At 37.6% G+C, this 19,029-nt stretch overlaps 1 protein-coding gene across 8 annotated transcripts in view; it reads left to right on the top strand.

The window, feature by feature from the left end:
* The window catches only part of TTLL5 (tubulin tyrosine ligase like 5), a 286,366-nt gene that overhangs the window by 70,616 nt on the left and 196,721 nt on the right, over window positions 1–19,029 (top strand). For all 8 annotated transcript variants that reach the window (XM_039232207.1, XM_039232212.1, XM_039232208.1 and 5 more), the window contains exons 15-17: window positions 6,725–6,838; window positions 7,128–7,219; window positions 14,409–14,471. In XM_039232207.1, coding sequence (XP_039088138.1) covers window positions 6,725–6,838; window positions 7,128–7,219; window positions 14,409–14,471 — 269 coding nt within the window. The remainder of the gene's footprint in view (window positions 1–6,724; window positions 6,839–7,127; window positions 7,220–14,408; window positions 14,472–19,029) is intronic.

Raw genomic sequence — 19,029 nt, forward strand, 5'->3', positions numbered from 1 at the left:
GCAAAAAAAACAGAAAACAAAACAAAACAAAGTCTGCAAAGCTGTTGACTTCAAAGAGCTTACATTCTAATACCTTTTAGGGATATCTAATCAACGTAAGGAGAACTTTAAAAATGGTTAATTCGTAGTCTTCTGAATTTGACTCCAAGTTTCTTTGGTATGTTAATTCTAATCGTAATTTCCCTTCACACATTTTAATTCTCTTGGAGCTAGCTCTTGCTTGAACTGTTGTAGGTTGCAATAGGCCTGAGGCCTCTTCCCTCAGGGTTGGGTGTTTGAACACTGCTCGCCTGACACAGAGCCTTTCTAGCTTCATTCAGCCTACCTTATACATGTTGAATTCTTTGACTCTTCTTGTCCTTTGCAATGTTCTATTTTGTCACTGTCTTTTCTGTGAACGAAGCACTCTCAGCTCCGCGGTATTTTGACAAAGCCAAGTTAAAAACGAACACAAGTTCCCTGCTCTAGCCATCTACACTTTGTCAAGTTTTCTTTTTCTGTTGCTGTCAGATTGCAAAGTCACAGTTCTTTGCCTGTTGTCTGACTATTCCTTTTTAATCCATTGTCTCTTTGTACATTTCTCCCTTCCTTGAATGCCTGTGGTTCAAATTTTCCATTCACCAGAAGCTACTTTTCACTGTTCCAGGGCAGATGGCATGGTTTTGTGGCATGGACTTTAGAGTCAGATAGACCCGGGTTAATACCAACTAGCTGTTAGACTTTGGGCAAGTTCCCTTATGTCTCTGAGCCTTACTACCCACATCTATCAAATGAGGATCATAATACATACATGGAGGTAGGGTGTGAAAGAAATGATAAAACATCAGTAAAATATTTGGGATAGTTCTGGACACATAGTTCCCTTCACACTTTTGAGTCCATTGATTTTCCTTTTACCCATTTGATAGGTAGTATCTAGTGTTATTTTGATACTCTTTTCTGTAGCCATACTTTTCACATTTGCTGTCATCCACAAATACAAATTAATTACTTTATTATCTATTTATTTATTCATCCTCCCAGACATCAGTGAAGTTTCTAAGTAGTGCTTAGTTAATACCCATTCTGAAAATCACTTTCTAACTTGATTCACTGCTGTTTATCCTACATTATATTTTTTAACTCTCTGCAGTTTTCATTGGTATATTTTATTCTTTATACCATGACACTAAGCCCAGATTAGAAATGTGATTTCGAATAAAAATTTTATGAAATTTGTACAAAGACTTTTGTAAAACCCAGGTATTAAATGTATTTGCTCTATTCCCCCGTTTTTGTAATTTTGTCCAAAAAAATAAACATTTTAAAGCATATTTTAAAATAAATAATAAAACAGTCTCCATACTTATTCTTCATGAGCCCATTAAACTCTAAATGTTTACGGATTTTTTCTTTTAATATTTGTTCCATTATTTTACTAGGGATTCAAGTTAGACTTCCCAGGCGGTAATCACCAGGAGCACACTTCTTACATTTTTGAAGATTGGTAACTCATTTGTTTTTTTCTAATCCCCTGGTACCTCCTCAGTTCTTCATGATTTTTCAAACATAATTGTAAGTGGTTTTGGTAAGTTTTTTGTTTTTTGATTTTGTTTTTTAAAACCAGGTCTCTCAGACCTGCTGATTTATATTTTTTCCAGATTTTCAGCTGTTGCATATGTCTTTTTGACTGTAACACAAGTCTACTTACTTACTTTTTTTTTCCCCCCTCCCTTCATTTCAAAGTATACTTCTGGTTATGAATTATACTTAAGCCTGTTCTGTTGGCCAATTTTTGTTTATTTCCCAACCAGGTTTATTCATATGTGGTCCTCTTTGTTCCTCTTATTTCATTTGGTAGCATTAATTCTACTTTTTAAACTTGATTTTACCTTTTGTAGGTAGCAAGATGTGTCCCGTGTAAATCAAGCTGTTTCTAGTTCATTTGTTTCTAACACAGAATTGCAAACTTTGTAAAACTGCTTTGAGACATCTTTATTCTTTGTATGTGTTCTCTGACAGACAGGTTTTATTTTTGCTCCTCAATTATGGTATCTTTTATGACACTTCACCCTTTTCGTATTCCCTGTTTTGTTCAGCCCTTCTCGTTGCTGGTACTTGCCAGTTTACTCCAGGCCGAGAATCCTTTTTCTGATTCAACATCTGTTTTTTACTACTTTGAGTGGAGACAGGTCATTCCTCATCTCAGTGATTTCACATTCTCAGTCAGTTCTTCCCTCCCAATAAAGGTTAGACATGTAACACTTTATTCTCTGGGTGTATTTCTGAGTCATAAGTTGTACTAATGATAATTTCACATCTCTGATGCATGTCGCATGGCAGAATTCTTACCTAGGCGGTAGTTTGGCAGTTTAACATCTGAGCACCCAGTAGTTAAAATCCTGTGTCATCTGGACAGAGGCATTGGTTCTCTCTAAATTCAGAAGAGCTTTATTTCCTTACTGTGTTCAGCCGATGCCCTGGAATGCGTGGATTTATTCTACCACCCAGAGAATGTAGCTGCGCTGATATGCACAAGGTCGGAACCACAGAACGGCTTGCATTTGGAGGGTTTTGCTCTTGTTTTTGGCAGTCCTAATGACTTTTCAAATCAGTCTGATTGCTTTTTTTTTTTTTTTTTTGCTTTGCTTTTACTCTCCAGGTATGTCTTCTTGCCATTCAGAAGTTTTTGTCTTTCTTTTTAATTTGTTACCTTTTCTCCTCCTACTTTTTCTCCGTCTTTTCTCTCACCTGTGTCTATAATTCAGGTCGCCTTTCCTAATAGTTTGTTTCGTTAACAAATACTGGTAGAATTCAACCCATGATCTGAGATTTTAATGCTCTGTTGTACCTATGAAAACACGTCTCTGTAGATACTATGCTGATAAAGAAAATTCTCTGTAATCTCAAGTATATTGAAAAGCTGAAATTGGCAAAATACTTCTGACTTTCTAGTCTCATACTTTCCAGTAGCTTCCCCAGAGACACAGGAGACCTGGGGGATTTTAGAGAAGCATTTGAGATACTTAAACTTCAGTAGCTAAACTTTTCCTGTTTCTCTCCCTCTCAGCCTTTTTAACAGTTTAAACGTTTGAAGTAAATAGGTGAAGGGATAAAAGAAGTGTCTAGCCACATTTTTTTTTTCCCCTCTTGGAGTAGCATTGACCTTTTTATTTGTAGCCTGGTGATATTTGTGGCAATAAAAGAGTAAAGCCATCACCTTATGGGACTTCGCAGCTAGAGTGTTCCTCTAACAAACACCATTACCCCTCCGTCCGTTCCCTTTCCACACCTCCCCAAGGCCCCAGCCAGGAGCACCTCCTGAATTCTTCCATGCCACACTCAGACAGCGCCTATGCACGCACAGGTGGCTAGAGTTAGAACTGTGGATTGTGGATAACAGAGGAGTGTTTCTGAATGTGTATGGGAGACAACTCTCTGAAAGTGACTGGGAGAGAAGATTAAGAATTTTGGAGCACCAATGCACTGTTTTCTGGAGCAGATTTAGATTAGGAGAGGAAGGTTGCAACACCATTATAATCTCAATCTCTGGAAGCCAGGAACATTATTCCATTTTGGAACAATTAGGTCCTAAAAAGGCAAAAAAAAAAAAAAAAAAAAAAAAAAAAAAAAAAAAATAAAAAATTACAAAACAGTAAAACAACAGACAAGAAATGAGCAATAAAACAAAAACAAGGACAAAAAAAATAAAATAAAAAAAATCAGGGGTGCTAATTAGATGTTATTCAATAGTGATTTGATCCATATTCTTATAAATACAACCATGCATTTCTTTTCTTAAAATATGTTTATTGGAGTCCCTGGGTGACTCAGTCAGTTGAATGTCTGACTTCAGCCAAGGTCATGGTCTAGCAGTTTATGAGTTCGAGTCCCATATCTGGCTGGCTGCTGTCAGTGCAGAGCCTGCTTTGGATCCTCTGTCCACCTCTCTCTGCCCCTCCCCCACTTGCTCACGCATGTGCTCGTGAGCACGCCCTGTCTGTCTCTCAGTATTTATTTACTTATTTTGAGAGAGAGAGAGTGAGCAAGCGCATGAACACATGCGCAGAGGAAGGGGCAGAGAGAGAGAGGCTCTGTTTTGTCAGTAGAGAACCCATTGCAGGGCTCAGTCTCATGAACCGTGAGATCATGACCTGAGCCAAAATCAAAAGTCAGAAACTTAACCAGCTGAGCCACCTAGTGCCTACAACCATACATTTCTTAAAACTATTCTAACAGTTAATAACTATTTCTTAAAATATTTTTATTAATCTTTAGTACAGATTTTAGTTTATTAACATTCTTAATTAAAGCTTTTCTATTTTAAAGGTTTAATCTTTTGCTTTTGCTATATCTTTTTTTTAAATGTGTGTTTATGTTTGAGAGAGAGCAAGAATGAGCACATGTGCCAGGGAGGGGCAGAGAGAGGGGAACAGAGGATCCAGAGTAGGTTCTGCACCGACAGGAGAGAGTCTGATGTGGGGCTCGAACTCATGAATCTGGAGATCATGACCTGAGCCAAAGTTGGACGTTTCACCAACTGAGCCACCCAAGTGCCCCTTGTTATGTCATTTAAATGAGTGCTTACTTCATACTCTCTCTTACAATAATTTTAGAGGACTTTAAGGTACTCTTAAATAGTGTGAGTGATAAGGCAACTTGGCCTTGGATAAGGCACTTGACTGCCAGTGGCCTTCTGATCAGAGCCATGTCATCACATGTGGAATAAAGTATTTTTAGCCAACGATAAGTAGTGTGTGAGAAAAGTCCTTAAAGCATCCAGTTAATATTTTGGCTTTACTAAATTATATACTAAGTAAGCATTCATACTTTAAAAAATTTTTGAAAAGATTAACTTACTTACGTGATTACCTTCCTAAATCTTTAAACTTTCCCGTTGACTCCCCTTTCATGCCAACGTATACTGTTTAGTGTAGTCCCAGAGGACTACATTGCAAAGGAATTAAAAATTTCCCCAAAATCCTCTGCAAGATTGAGTTCTAAACATGATTAAACTGTGTGTCAGGACATTCATTCATTTATTTCTTTGTTCAACAAGTATTTATTGATCTCCTATTCCATGTCATGTACTGTTCTGGGTACTTAGAAGATATTACAGGAAAAGCTGTTTAGGTAAAACACATTGCGTCTGTCTGCTGATTTCATGGTTTTTCTTCGTAATGGTGTTTCATCGTAGAGTTACCTACTAGAAAATCTATCTTTTATAACTCCCGGGCTAGCTTTGAAGATTAGTATGTATTGGTCTCCCTCATGTCAAAGGTGAAAGCACTCATGTATACAGACAGGTGTGTACTCTTAGTTCGCTTGGGTTGCCATAACTTAGTACCATGTACTTGGTGATTTAAACCACAGAAATTTATTTCTCACAGTTCTAGAGGCTCGGAAGTCCAAGACCAAAGAGCCAGCAAGGCAGGTTTCTTTCTGAGGCCTCTACCCTTAGCTTGTAGGTGAATGCTCACATGACCTCTTTTTCCATACTCGGCAGTACACAAGCTGTACTCTGATGCCTGTTCTTTTAAGGGTATTAGTCTCATCAAGCCAGCGTCTCACCCTCCTGACCTCATGTAATCCTAATTACCTCCCAGATGCCTTGTTTCCAAATACCATTGTGTTGGGGGTTAGGGCTTCAACAAACAATTAGTAGGGGGACCCAAACCTTTAGTCTGTAACTGTGAGTATTGCTGAGAAGGTCAAAGGTTAGTTACCCAAAGCCTTTCCGTAGGTGGTCTACCCAAAGAGAAAACTAAGTTCTTGACAATAGGACTGCTTCTTTCTGGTCAGAGTCACTTCCAGGTATCTAGAAAGACAATTCACACCCATGTTTCTTGAATTATTAATCTCCCATCTTGGCAGATGTACTTGTCTTATTTTATCAGTCACTTTATCTGTTTCAATAATAGTGTGTTACCCTTACCTGGCTAACACACTATCTGTGTTATCATCATACCATACCATCTGACTTCCTTTGTTACCTTGATATTTTTCTGCTCACCTAACATTGAAATTACTTAAAACTTGCATTCTCAGATGACCTTTGTGATCATCCTTCAGAAGGCTGTGAGGAGTATGGCCCATTTGGCTTCCTCCTTGAAGTGTCTAAGGCAGTCATCCTTGTTCAAGGTCGCTTGAAGTCCAGCAGTCACAGTGTGTCTTTTGGTCACAGCTCATTTCTGATTCACTGGTGACTCATCTCAGTATTCCCTACCCTCCCGCCACGGGTTCTAAAACAGCCCACGGCCCAACTTTCACCTGTGACATAGTAAATTGTTCGTTGGTTTTCTGTCTTACATCTTACTTCTCCTAACTCTCCTTGTCCAATACTGAAAAGAATATTGTTATTTATCAAAATAAATGCACATTCAATCTTACATGGCAGTTATTTTCAAGTCTTTTCCCATATCTTTGAAAATATTGGATGAACTCTCAGACCAAGAGTAGGAGTAAGTATTGGATTAGATGATCACATGGCCATCTCTTCTGTTTTTCTGCTTGTTTCCCTCTCAACCCATAGCATTTCCCTTCTATTCTGTTTTCTCTTTTTGCCTTTGAGTCTACTGGCTTTCATTTATTTCCCAGGGTCTCAGGCTAAGAGAGTAATTATAGAAAATGGACTTTGGAGTCGAGCTTATCCATATTAGGAAAGACAATGATGCTGAGGGACTGAATAGAGGGAAATGAAGAAAGGTGATGAAAACATTTTGTTTCTGTTTGTCCTTCTCCATAGCGTTCCCGTCCACTCTCTGCCAGTGATGCGGAAATGAAAAACCTTGTGGGCTCAGCCCGAGAGAAGGTGCCGGGGAAGTTAGGTGGTTCTGTGCTTGGTCTGTCAATGGAGGAGGTAAAGATAACTCCATCTCAGGCCTTTGTGGGTTAACACAGGGTTCAGTAAACATTAGTGAGCAATTAATAATGTTTATGACCAACTCATATCTTACATTAGAAAGATTCAAGATGGGAGAAACTTATTCTCAGAAAACTTGTTTTTAGAAAATTCCATCTTATATGGAATAATTTCTCCCTTCATGCTTCTTTCATATTCGTGGGTCATAACCCTCTTTCTTTTGGCCTATAAGCTTATGGATTACGGTTTCCAAAATTGGTACTCATTTTATTTTCTCTTTATGTAGATCAAAGTTTTACGGAGAGTGAAGGAAGAAAATGATCGGAGAGGTGGATTTATTCGCATATTCCCCACATCAGAGACATGGGAAATATATGGGTGAGGTGACTACCTTTTTTTTTTTTTTTGTATCTGTGACTCAGATCCACAGAATTGGATTAATTGTGACACAGTGTTGTCATTGCTTTCCATGTGTGTCTTTCTTATTTTGTATATTTACTTACAGTAGTGTGACTATTACCTAACCTAAGAACTAGAGCGTTAATGTTAATTGAACCTACCTGTGCATTATTCCTCCCTTTGAAAAAAAAAAATCCCCACCTCCTTCCAAATAGCCCCCTAACCCAGGATTACATATTTTAAAAAATTTTTTATGGTCATAATTACCTTGTTTTGAAAAAAAAATTATGTTTTTTTTTAATGTTTTTATTTATTTCTGAGAGAGAGAGAGGGAGGAAGAGAGAGCGCGCGCGCGCGAGCAAGGGAGGGTCAGAGAGAGAGGGAGACACAGAATCTGAAGCAGGCTCCAGGCTCTGAGCCAGCTGTCAGCACAGAGCCTGACATGGGGCTCGAACCCACGAACTGTGAGATCATGACCTGAGCCGAAGTCGGATGCTTAACCGACTGAGCCACCCGGGCGCCCCATGAAAACAAAATTGTTTTATCATCTATATTGTGCCTAAACAATATATTGCCTATTTTTAATCATCATTGAGATCTAGTTTACATGCATTAAAATTCATCCATTTTAAGTGTATAGTTTGATAATAAGTTTTGACAAATATTAACACCAATTCAGCCACCAGCATCACCACAGTCAAGATATAGAACGTTTCTGTAACCTTCAGGTGTCCCTTCATGCCCCTTTACAGTTATTTGCCCTTGTTACCCTGAGCCACAGGCATCTACCGATCTGCTTTGTATCATTTTTTTTAAGAATCTCCTATAAATAGAATCATACAATATATACTCTGGTGTCTGGAGTCTTTGTGTGACATAATGTTTTTGAGAATTATCCATGTTGTGTGAAGCAGTAGTTCATTCCTTATTGTTATGACTAATTTATGGTATGAATATACCACAATTTATTTAGGCATTCACCTGTTGTAGAACATTTGGGTTGTGTCCAGTTTGGGACTGTTATGAAGAAAGCTGTAGTATGTGAATATATGATTTCATTTCTCTTCGGTAAATACCAAGGAGTAGAATAAGTGAGTCATATGATAGGGGGGCAAGGTATAGTACCATTTTACATTTTACCTGCAGTGCATGAGAGCTCTTTGCTTATCTTTGTCAGTACGTGATATTGTCAGGCTTTTTAATTTTAGGTATTATAGTGGGTGTGTAGTATTTCTCTGTGGTTTTAATTTGCTTTTCTCTGATGAATAGTGATACTGAGCATTCATGTGCTATTGGCTATTTGTGTGTCTTTTTTTCTGTTTAGGATTTTGTTGTTATTGTGTTGTAAAGGGCTCTTGATACAAGTCCTTTCTCAGATATTTATACTGTGAATATGTTCTCCAAGTGTATGGCTAGCTTTTTCATTTCTTTAACAGTGGCTTTAAAAACAGAAATTTTAAATTTCAATGAAGTCCAAGTGACCACATTTTTAGAAGATTTATACATTTTGTGTTTCCTATCTAAGAAATCTTTGCCAACCCCAATTTCACAAAGTTTTTTCTCTTATGTTTTTTTCTAGAAGCTCAACAGTTTTAGCTTTTATATTTAGGTCTATGATGTGTATTGATTTAATTTTTTTGTGTATGGTGTAAGGTAAGAGTTGGGGTTCACTTCTTTTCATATGATGTACATTTGTTCCAGTACCATTTGTTGAAATTGTCCCATTGAATTCTGTTGGCATCTTTTTTGAAAACTAATCCAGATACATGTGTGGGTCTATTTCTGGACTGTATTCAGTTTTACTGATTAATGTGTTAGTCTTGATTACTGTAGCTTTATACTGAGTCTTGAAACTAGATAGTATGAGTCTTCCAACTTTATTGTTGGTCTCTTTTAAGTATTTTGACTATTTTGTGTCATCTGTATTTCCCAAGACATTTTAAAATTTCTTTGTCAGTTTCTACACAGAAGCCTGCTGGGTTTTGATTGCCATTGCATTGAGCATATAAATTGTGGGAGAGTGGACATTTTAACAATATCGAATCTTCCAATCCATGAACATGGTATATCTCCGCATTTATTTAGTTGTTGTTGTCATTTCTCCTTCTCCTCCTCTCTTCCCCCCACTCCTTCTCCTCCCCCCTCCTCCCCCCTCCCTCTTTTACTGTCTTGTTTAAAAAAATTTTTTTTAAATGTTTGTTTATTTTTGAGAGAGACAGAGCATGAATGGGTGATTGGTAGAGCAAAAGGGAGACACTGAATCTGAAGCAGGTTCCAGGGTCTCAGCTGTCAACCCAGAGCCTGACGTGGGGCTTGAACTCACGAACTATGAGATCACTACCTGAGCTGAAGTCAGATGCCTAACCAACTTAGCCACCCAGGCGCCCTCTCTTCCTCTTGTTTTTATTTTAATTCTAGTTAACATACAGTGTTATATTGATTTCAGGTATACAATATAGTAATTCAACCATTCCATACATCACCTGGTTCCATATATCACCTGATGCTGATCACAAATGCATATTTAGGTCTTCTTTTATTTCTTGTAGCAATATTTTATAGTTTCAATGTAAAGATCTTGAACATATTTTTAAAAATGTATGACTTGGTGTTTCATGCTTTTGAATGGTGTTGTAAATGTTTTTTTCCAACAACTTTATTGAGTTATAAATATGTATAAAGTGTACAATTTGATAAGTTTTAGTATATGTATATACCTGTGAAACCTGCACACAGTCAACTTAATGAACAAATACATACTTATCTCTAGAAGTTTCCTTGTGCCTCTTTGTAGTTCCTCTCTCCTGTTCCTGTATTTCCTGCCCTACCCATCCCTGTTCCCAGGGAGCTATTATCAGCTTTCTGTTACTAAGGATTAATCTGCATTTCCTAGAATTTCATATAATAGAATTCTACAGTTTGTTTTCTTATTTGTGAGTCTTTTTTACTTGGCAAAATTATTTTAATATTCATACACGTATCATCTATCATTGGTTTAATTCCTTTTTCTTGTTGAGTAGTAGTATAGGCATATGCCTGGATTTGTTTATCCTTTCCATCTGTTGGCGGACATTTTGGTTTCCAGATTTTGGTTATTACAAATATACACATGCTTTCATTTTTTTTGGGTAAATTCTACTTATGAAATGACTGGATCATGTTTTATATGTTTAACTTTTTAAGAAACTGCCATACAGTTTTCTAAACTGGTTGCACCATTTTACATTCCCATAGTAAGTGTATGAAAGTTCCAGTTCCTCCACATTCTCACCAGCAATTGGTGTGGTCAATTTAATTTTATCTCCTTCAGAGATGTATAGCGCCATCTCATTATGATTTTATTTGCATTTCCTTAATGATTGCCCATTTTTAAATGAGGTTATTTACTTTCTTATAATCGAGCTATGAGAGTTCTTTATACATTCTGGATATAAGTTCTTTTTTCCTGGCACTTCAAAAATGTTTGTTCCATTGGGTGCATGGGTGGCTCAGTTGGTTAAGCGTTGGACTTTGGCTCAGGTCATGATCTCATGGGATCTCAGGGTTCCTGAATTCAAGCACCACATTAGGCTCTCTGTTCTCAGCATAGAGCCCACTTTGGATCCTCTGTCCCCCTCTCTTTACCCCTCCCCCTGCTTGCTCACCCTCTCTCACTAAAATAAGCAAACATTACAAATATATTTTTTTAATGTTGTTCTATTATTTGCTTGCATTTTTCTGATAAGAAGCATACAGTAATTCTTATTTTTGTTTTTCTGTGCACAATATGTCTTTTCTTCCCCTCAACCTGTGTTTCAGATTATTGCTTTATGACTGATTTTTAGCAGTTTGATTATGACATATGTCTTGGTGTCATTTTCTTCATGTTTCTTCTGCTTGGGATTTGTTGAACTTCTTGGGCTATGAGCCTATAGTTTTCATCAAAAATGGGAAGCTTTTGGCCGTTATTTCTCCAAATATTTTTTTCTATTTCCTTCCTCTCCTTTCTCCTTTTGGAACTCTGGTTACATGTTAAAATTGGCTGATATTATACACGTCTGGCTCTGCTCATTTTTTTAGGCTTTTTATTTTGGATGATTTTCTATTTCTCTTTCTAAATTCATTCATCTTTTTGTCTGCAGTGTCACATCTTCTATTCATTCTATCCAGTGAAATGTTCATTTGAGATACTTTATTTTTCATCTTTGGAACTTTTTGGTTTTTTCCATTATTTTCATGATTTTTTTTAGATCCTTATGCATATATTATAATGTGTATAGTAGCCATTTTTAAATTGTAATCTTGTTATCTCTGTCACTTCTGAGTTTCTTTCTACTGACTGATTTTCCTCTTACGGGTTACATTTTTCCTTTTTCTTCACATGTACAGTGATTTTTTTAAAAATTGGATGCTGGATGTTATAAATGTATAGTTGAGTGGGTTGGTTTTATTGTCTTCTTTAAATGCTTTTGAAAATTGTTTTTTGGTTGGTTTTTTATTTTTGGTCCAACAGTTAAGTTACTTGTAGAACGGCTTAATCTTTTTCAGGCTCATTTAAAAACATTTTTTAAAAATTTCAGTACAATTAACAAACAGTGTTATATTAATATCAGATGTGTGATGTAGCAATTTAACATTACTTAGATCATTTAAAAACATTTTTATAGTTTGTTTAGGATAACTTTTGCTTAGGTCTAGGAAAGTTTTACTATTAAAGCCTCTTTGTAGTTGTCTTGTTAAATGAGGCTTATATTCAGTGAGATTTCTCCATTCTGGGAACCAATCAATTTATAGCCTTGGGTGAATTCTGGAAAGTATTCAGCTTATACTTTCTTAATATGTTCTTTATCCTGGCCCTTCCTCTTTGCCCAGCCTTGTGGACTTTCACTCTATGTCTGAGCAGATTTGTATTTACCCAAATACTCAAAAATCCCTTGTGATGATTATTCTCTGATTGCAATAAGGTTGAGAATCTTTGTACTTATTTATAGGCAACACATTACTTTTCCTTTGGTGACTGGCTTTTGATCTAGTTGGGATATTAGTGGTTCTAAGTATAGAGCTAGAACTTAGAGGAATAAAGCAAGGTATCCATTTTGTGTTTGTTTTGTTTTGTCTTGAAAACCCAGCTGTTCATAGAGAAATCTTCCTTTCATCTTACAAAATATTCTATCGATGTAATTATACCTTACAGACACCTAGGAATGCAACAGAAAGATACTGCTTATGTTTTCTTTTGAGAGGTTTTTGAAGAATCTACATGTTTGCAGTTCCTAGAAAACATATATTTTAATTAATGAAAGTAGAAATCTACACCCTTGAGTAGGGGTGTAGAGACAGAACTTTAAGCGCCTTTAGGAAAATTTGAAGGAATCAATTACAGGTAATGTTGGGGTCTCTTATAGAGTCCAGTAATGATACCTTTCTTTACTGGTTTGGTTCTGAACCAATCAAGAGAGAAGACAAAGACTAAGGAGAGAAGGAGGCCAGATATCTCCTCTTTTATTGATAAAGTCTAGGTTGGGGGACTTGGTTATATCTGTCTGCAAGCAACTTCTAATTTGGACAGATTTACATGCCCATTTCTGGGCAAAGTTAGACTGAGCTATGTGTGGGGAGCACCTGACCCCTGGGACCAGCAGAAGAATGTACCTCCTAACAGGAGATTGACCCCCAAGAGAAAAAAGGGAGCTTCCCAATGAAGCATTTCTGTTTATTCTTTCTAAATTATCAATCTAGTAAGTCATTCTACCTCTCCTGGGGCCTCTGAGAAAAGAAGCAGAACAAGGCCAAAAATATTAAACTAATTGAGCTGCCTTCATGTAGAGTGGGGAAGATGTCACAAATATACGCATGTATATTAATAACAAAAAATATATATAGGATATCAGCCAAGTGTCTAGCACTATGTCTGGTGCTTTTGAGTATAAAACCACTATTAGATGGAACCCCTGGCCTTTGAGAGTTAACACTGTGATTGTGGAGAAATTACTTATACATATAATAAAAATACTCATTTGTATAGTTCCTCATAATTATAATGTACTTCATGCACATCATTGTTATCCCCATTTTAATGATAAGGAAAGTAAGGCTTAGTAAAGTAAGTGACTCATCCGTGATCACACAGGGGGACCTGATGCAGGTATTCTGAATCTGGATCTTACTTTTTCCTGCTACATCATGCCGCTTTCTGAGAAGAAAAATTTTCCTCTGTGAGACAGTGTATGGCAGATCTGTTGAGTATACAGTAAAGGGCAAGGTAGTTCAGACAAGGGCGCTTCTTGGAGCTACCGTTATCAGGGAAGGCTTCATGCAGCAGGGAAGACTTGAGCTGCTTCCTGAAGAGTATTATGGGTAAGTGGATGGAGTGTGAGGAGGTATCCAGACCAAGGCAAAAGGATCAATGGGAGGTGTGGTGTGAAAGGATTATAAGGGGCCTTGTCCGCCTACATGGCAGGATCAGTGTTGAGGAACTGTCTGGAGAAAGTATGAAGGAATTGGTGCTATCGATTATTCAACTTTTGAAAGCTTGGAAGAGAGTGTATGCCTCCTGCAGTAGGCATCAAGGAGCCATTGAAAGCTTTTGAGAAAAAGCATGGTTGAAACCCTCTTCTGCGTACATTTTCATGCCCTTTATGCATCTCCCATTCCTGGCTTCTTTTGACCTCTCTCTTAGTTATATATGAAATTTGGCGGTGGTTTTGTTTTCTTTTTAAGCATTTGTTTTTTTTAAATTAAAAAAAATTTTTTTGATTTTAGAGGAAGAGTACACGTGTGCTCATGAGCTGGGGCATGACGGTGGGCCACAGGCCAAATCAAGACTTGGACACTCAACCACCTGGGCCACAAGCACCCCCAGTGGTTTTGTTTTTACCTTACAGTTTTATTTTCTGATTTTAGTAGGTCACTTTTTATTAATCCAAGAAATCTTGCCATTTCTTTCTTTTTCCATTCTAAATTAACTCCTCCGTTCTTTAAATTTTATTTTATCTGCTGCAACTCTAATATTTTATAATTTTAATTTGAGCCACTTTCTCGTCCTTTGTCATTTTAGAGAACAGTATATTACTTTAGAAACAGTATATACATAGCCTGTCACTTCTGCGCTTGATTCATGGCTTTATTTCCATCTTTTCTCCCTTCATCCAAACCTAAGAAATAGGCAGTTTCTTCCTTTGTCTTTCAGGTCCTACCTCGAACACAAGACTTCGATGAACTATATGCTGGCAACACGTCTCTTCCAGGACAGGTAGGGATTTGCTAATCTTGTAAATTTGCTAATCTTATACAATCCCTAGATCATGTGATGAGAAAGTACATATAAAAGAAGGAAAGAGGCTTTAGAAAAGTCTTTTGTAAAATCTCTGTTAGAAAAGGCCTTGCAGAAAACACAACATAATAGCTTGTTGTTCCAGAATTCATTAACTCTCGGCACTTTGTACTATTTCCAGAAGCCACAAATAAACCATAGCGATCTTTAAACAATCTTAACAGATACCCTAGACTTTATTCTTCATAGAGGAAGGCCCTTACTCGGTCCCTTTTTACGTTAGACACAATTTTAACAAGACACGATCATCTGTTTTTCTAGACTAGAAGAGGTTAGAATGATCAGATTAGGAAAGGTCAAGACGAGTGGTAATTCACAAAATAAATATACTAAGAGTTGTAAAAAATGACAACCGATAACCTCAATACAAAGGGGAAATAGGGTGAAATGATGGAAAGCAGACATTGGAATTCAAGTAGCACAGCAGTCAGGGACTACTTAGTCCCACATACTTTTGTTGCCCCTCTGACATAATTGTATTGCAGTATAGTTCAGTAACTGACTATCAAAATAAGGAACCTTAGTTATTTAGAGAAATCTGTATAATTTTCAAGGTATGTGTGCTTTTTTGCAGTATTCTTAAAATAGATGCCCAGATTTTAGCCATTTCCTACAATTTCATGATCTGTTATCAGGAAATATATGGGATTTGCCATTTCTGTCTGTAAATTTGTAGTTATCACCACTGATGAAGTAATTATACTGTGTAGCTTCTAATGAAAGAGATCTTTAGATATACTTAGAAGACACAGAATCTCATTTTTCTATATATAACCTGGTTTTTTTCTCTCCTCCCTCACCGCCCTGGAAACTTTTACAAGGCTCTTTTATCTTTAGAGTTCAGCTATTTTACCAACCTGTGTTCTGGTGTGTTACTTTTCATTATTTTGGTTTTGCGGTAGGTGAGTTGTTTCAGACTGAAGATTTAAGTCTTCCAGCTGTGGCAGATATTCCCCTCATCCTCTCCTTTCTCTCTTTGTGGAACTTCTGTTAGATGAATTTTGGAACTTTTGCTGTATGTTCCATGTTTTTTTTGTTGTTGTTGTTGGGTTTTTTTTTTCTCACTCTTTTGATCTCATTGTTTTTTTAGTTAAATTCTGGGAGGCCTCTTGAACTTTTTCTTCTAAAATTTTAAATTGATCTGCAGCCTTATCTATTTAATTCTTCAGTACCAGCACAAGAGAAGGTGGTCCAGTTTACCTTTTTGATTTTGGCAAGTACAGTTTTAATATCCAAGAACTATTTTTGACTTCTGACTTGTTTTTCAAGTTCGTGGATGTAATGTTAAAATGCTTCTGGTACCAATTCCAGTGTGGCCGGCAGGTTCCCCCATGGCACCAACCAGTTGCCCCTGTTGGCATCTGAGAATTCAGTGCAATTCTGACACTGTCTGCCCAGAGCTTAGCATCAGATTGCACAGTTTAAGGATTCAGTCCTATAAGACCGTCATTCCCCACCTCCTCTGCCTTTGCCCTACTTTGGACGCTGTCCCCTCTGCTTCTGACTGACCGGCTACATATTGGAGGTTCCAGCATCCCCCTCCTTGGACTATAATTCAGACACCACTTGCAAGTCCAGGTTGTTACCTGTACTTCTGACTGACTGGCTATACATCAGAGGTTCCTACAACTCTCTCCTTCCTTGGAGTTGATTACTTTGCTAGAGGGGCTCACGAGACTCCAAGAAACATTTCACTTACTAGATCACTGGTTTATTTTAAAGGAATATAACTCAGGAATAGCGAGATGGAAGAGATGCACAGGGCAGGGCATAGGGAAAGGGTGCAGAATTTCCACGTCCTCCCTAGATCTCCATGTGTTCACCAGCCTCGAAGCTCTCCTTTTGAGTTTTGAGGGAGGTGTCATTACAAAGGCACGATTGATTAAATCATTGGTTGTTGGTGATTGAACTCCCTCTGCTGGCCCTCTCCCCTCCATGGAGGTCAGCGGTGTGGGGCTGAAAGTTCCAAGTCTTTGATCACATGGTTGATTCTTCTGGTGACCTGCCCCCATCCTGAAAGAGATCCAGGACATTCCCAAAGTCACCTCATTGGCGTAACTAAAGACACCTTTACCATGCTCGTCACTTAAGAAGTTCCAGGGGTTTTAGGAGCTCTGTGCCGGAAATGGGTACGAAGACCAAATGTATATTTCTTACTATGAATCATAATATCACAAGTATTTTTTCACATCTCTTTGACTGTTTTACTTAGTTTGTTGAAAGTTCCTTTCTGTTTTTTGCATTATATTTAATTCTTTATTATATTTGTTCTGTTTGTTCATCTCATTCTTTCTGGTTTGTGTTATTATAATTCCTCATATATTTGGTGATCTTTGATTTTCCAGTTGTTTTGATAAGTAATGGATTGTTTGCTGAGAATAGGTGGTTTGCATGAATTCTTCACAGATTGTATCTGTGTGAACTGACATAGACTCTATGCTTGAAGCTCAATCTTTCCAACCTGGGGTTTCCATGATGGGGAAGGAAAGCAGAGCAAGCAATCTGAGAACCCTCAGCCAAATTAGGAAGCCTTCTCCTTGGGGGAGTAGAACAACAAAAAGATTTGAGATGTAATAATATATGTGTTTCTTATTAACAATCCAATAATAAGACTACCATCGGGTCTAATAACCACCACAGTTTCAAAAGTGTGATACGTGTTGGCAAGATTTTGAGATACCTGTAACACCTCTAAAGTAATATGAAAAAGAAGATGCAATATTTTTCTTTGGTAACAAAATCATACTAACACTGCTGTGGGCTTCGGTAACAAAATCATAGCACTACATGTATATGAAGGAAATGCTAATTCCGTTGGAAGGAGGATTCATTTCTTTTCCATCCAAGTTGGTATACTCCCTGAATTCTTTCTTCAGGTCCCAGGAACAATACCTGTTTATAAAGCATTCTAGAAACATGAACTTCAGGGCACCTGGGTGGCTCAGTCGGCTAAGTGTCCAACTTCAGCTCAGGTCATGATCTCACGGTTTGTGAGTTTGGGCCCTGCATCAGGCTCTCTACTGGCAGCGCAGATCCTGCTTCCGAAAACTCTGTCCCCCTCTCTCTCTGCCCTTCCCCTACTCATGTGCATGCTTCTCTCAAAAATAATTAAACATTAATAGTAAAATAAAATAAAAACATGAATTTCCGTGTTTAGCAAAAAAAGACCTCATGATTTACTCTTGCCTACCCTTTTAGCTCATCTCTACTTTTCCACGTCAACCCATGGCCAATATCTCTGTATCAGCTTGCTCTTTCATGCCTCCTTCTTCTTACATACTTGTCGCCCCTTGGGATGGCTTTCAGTCCATCCCTAAATTCTTCTAGCTGTGTCCTTCAGCCTCTTACCCAGACTAGGAGGAGGTTCTGTCAGCCCTGCGATCCCTCAGGGGGATTCAGATTCCCACATGGGATTAGAATTGCTTGTTTACTTACTAGCCTGTACTTTACAAGTTGGCTTGTAAGAGCAGGACTTTGTTATATTCATCTTTGTCCTTACCTAGAACATACCACATGGTAGACACACACACAAAAGCATCCACTGAAAAAATGAAATTGTATTTTTTGCAAGCCCTAAAATCTTCTGGTAAGTCTCTTCTCTTCAATTTGACTTGATATTTTTTCCTCGTAAAAATCCTGTTGTAATAGTGTCAGAATTACTTTGAAACGAATTCCCTCATCATTTCTTTTAGGTTAATTTGGTCTGCCTTTCTTGCTCTCTCCTACTCACCCCTCACCTACCACCCTGCCCTGGCAAACAGGTTCTCTTACCTACTGTCTTCTAGTTTGATGGTAATTTTAACCCTGGGTGCATATCAGTAACACCTGTGGATTTTGTCAGTCATGTTGATGCCCTGGTCCCAGCCCCAGACTGAAGCATTGGTACTTCCTAAAAGCTGCCTAGGTGGCTGTAATGTGAAACCACAATCGCATATTACTGAGACAAACCATTATCTGATGAAAAAGCCATCTTGAGGCTTTCTGATGATGACGAGATGACATGTGATGACAACGTTAGAACATTGGCATGAAAAGACCATGTGGGAAGAGAAAGACAAAACATTTTGGTGAAGACCTACTTTTACTTGATTTTCTGTAAATAGAAAATCCTGACATAGATTGCATGTGTCTCTTTTAGAAAAACCAATCCCAATACCATTTATGTAAAATTTTTGAAATGATAAAAGTTTTAAATGGAGAACAGATTCAAGGGAGCCAGGGGTTAGGTAGGTAAAAGCTATGTGGTTATAAAGGATGACACACAGGATCCTTATGGTCGTGAAATTGTTCAGTGTCTTGTCTGTGGTGACGTATATGGGAATCTCTGCAGTGATTAGCACTGAGCTAAATATACACATTCACAAGTGAATACAAGTAAAAATGAGGAAATTAAAAAAGAGAGAGTATGTGAGAGTATGTGTTAAATGAAAGGAAATTGAATGCGGGATGTTTTAAAGGAAAAACAAAAGCTAATTAA

The sequence above is a fragment of the Hyaena hyaena genome, unplaced genomic scaffold (genome assembly GCF_003009895.1).
Source record: "Hyaena hyaena isolate Hyena2069 unplaced genomic scaffold, ASM300989v1 scaffold_65, whole genome shotgun sequence".
In the NCBI taxonomy this organism is placed as follows: Eukaryota; Metazoa; Chordata; class Mammalia; order Carnivora; family Hyaenidae; genus Hyaena; species Hyaena hyaena.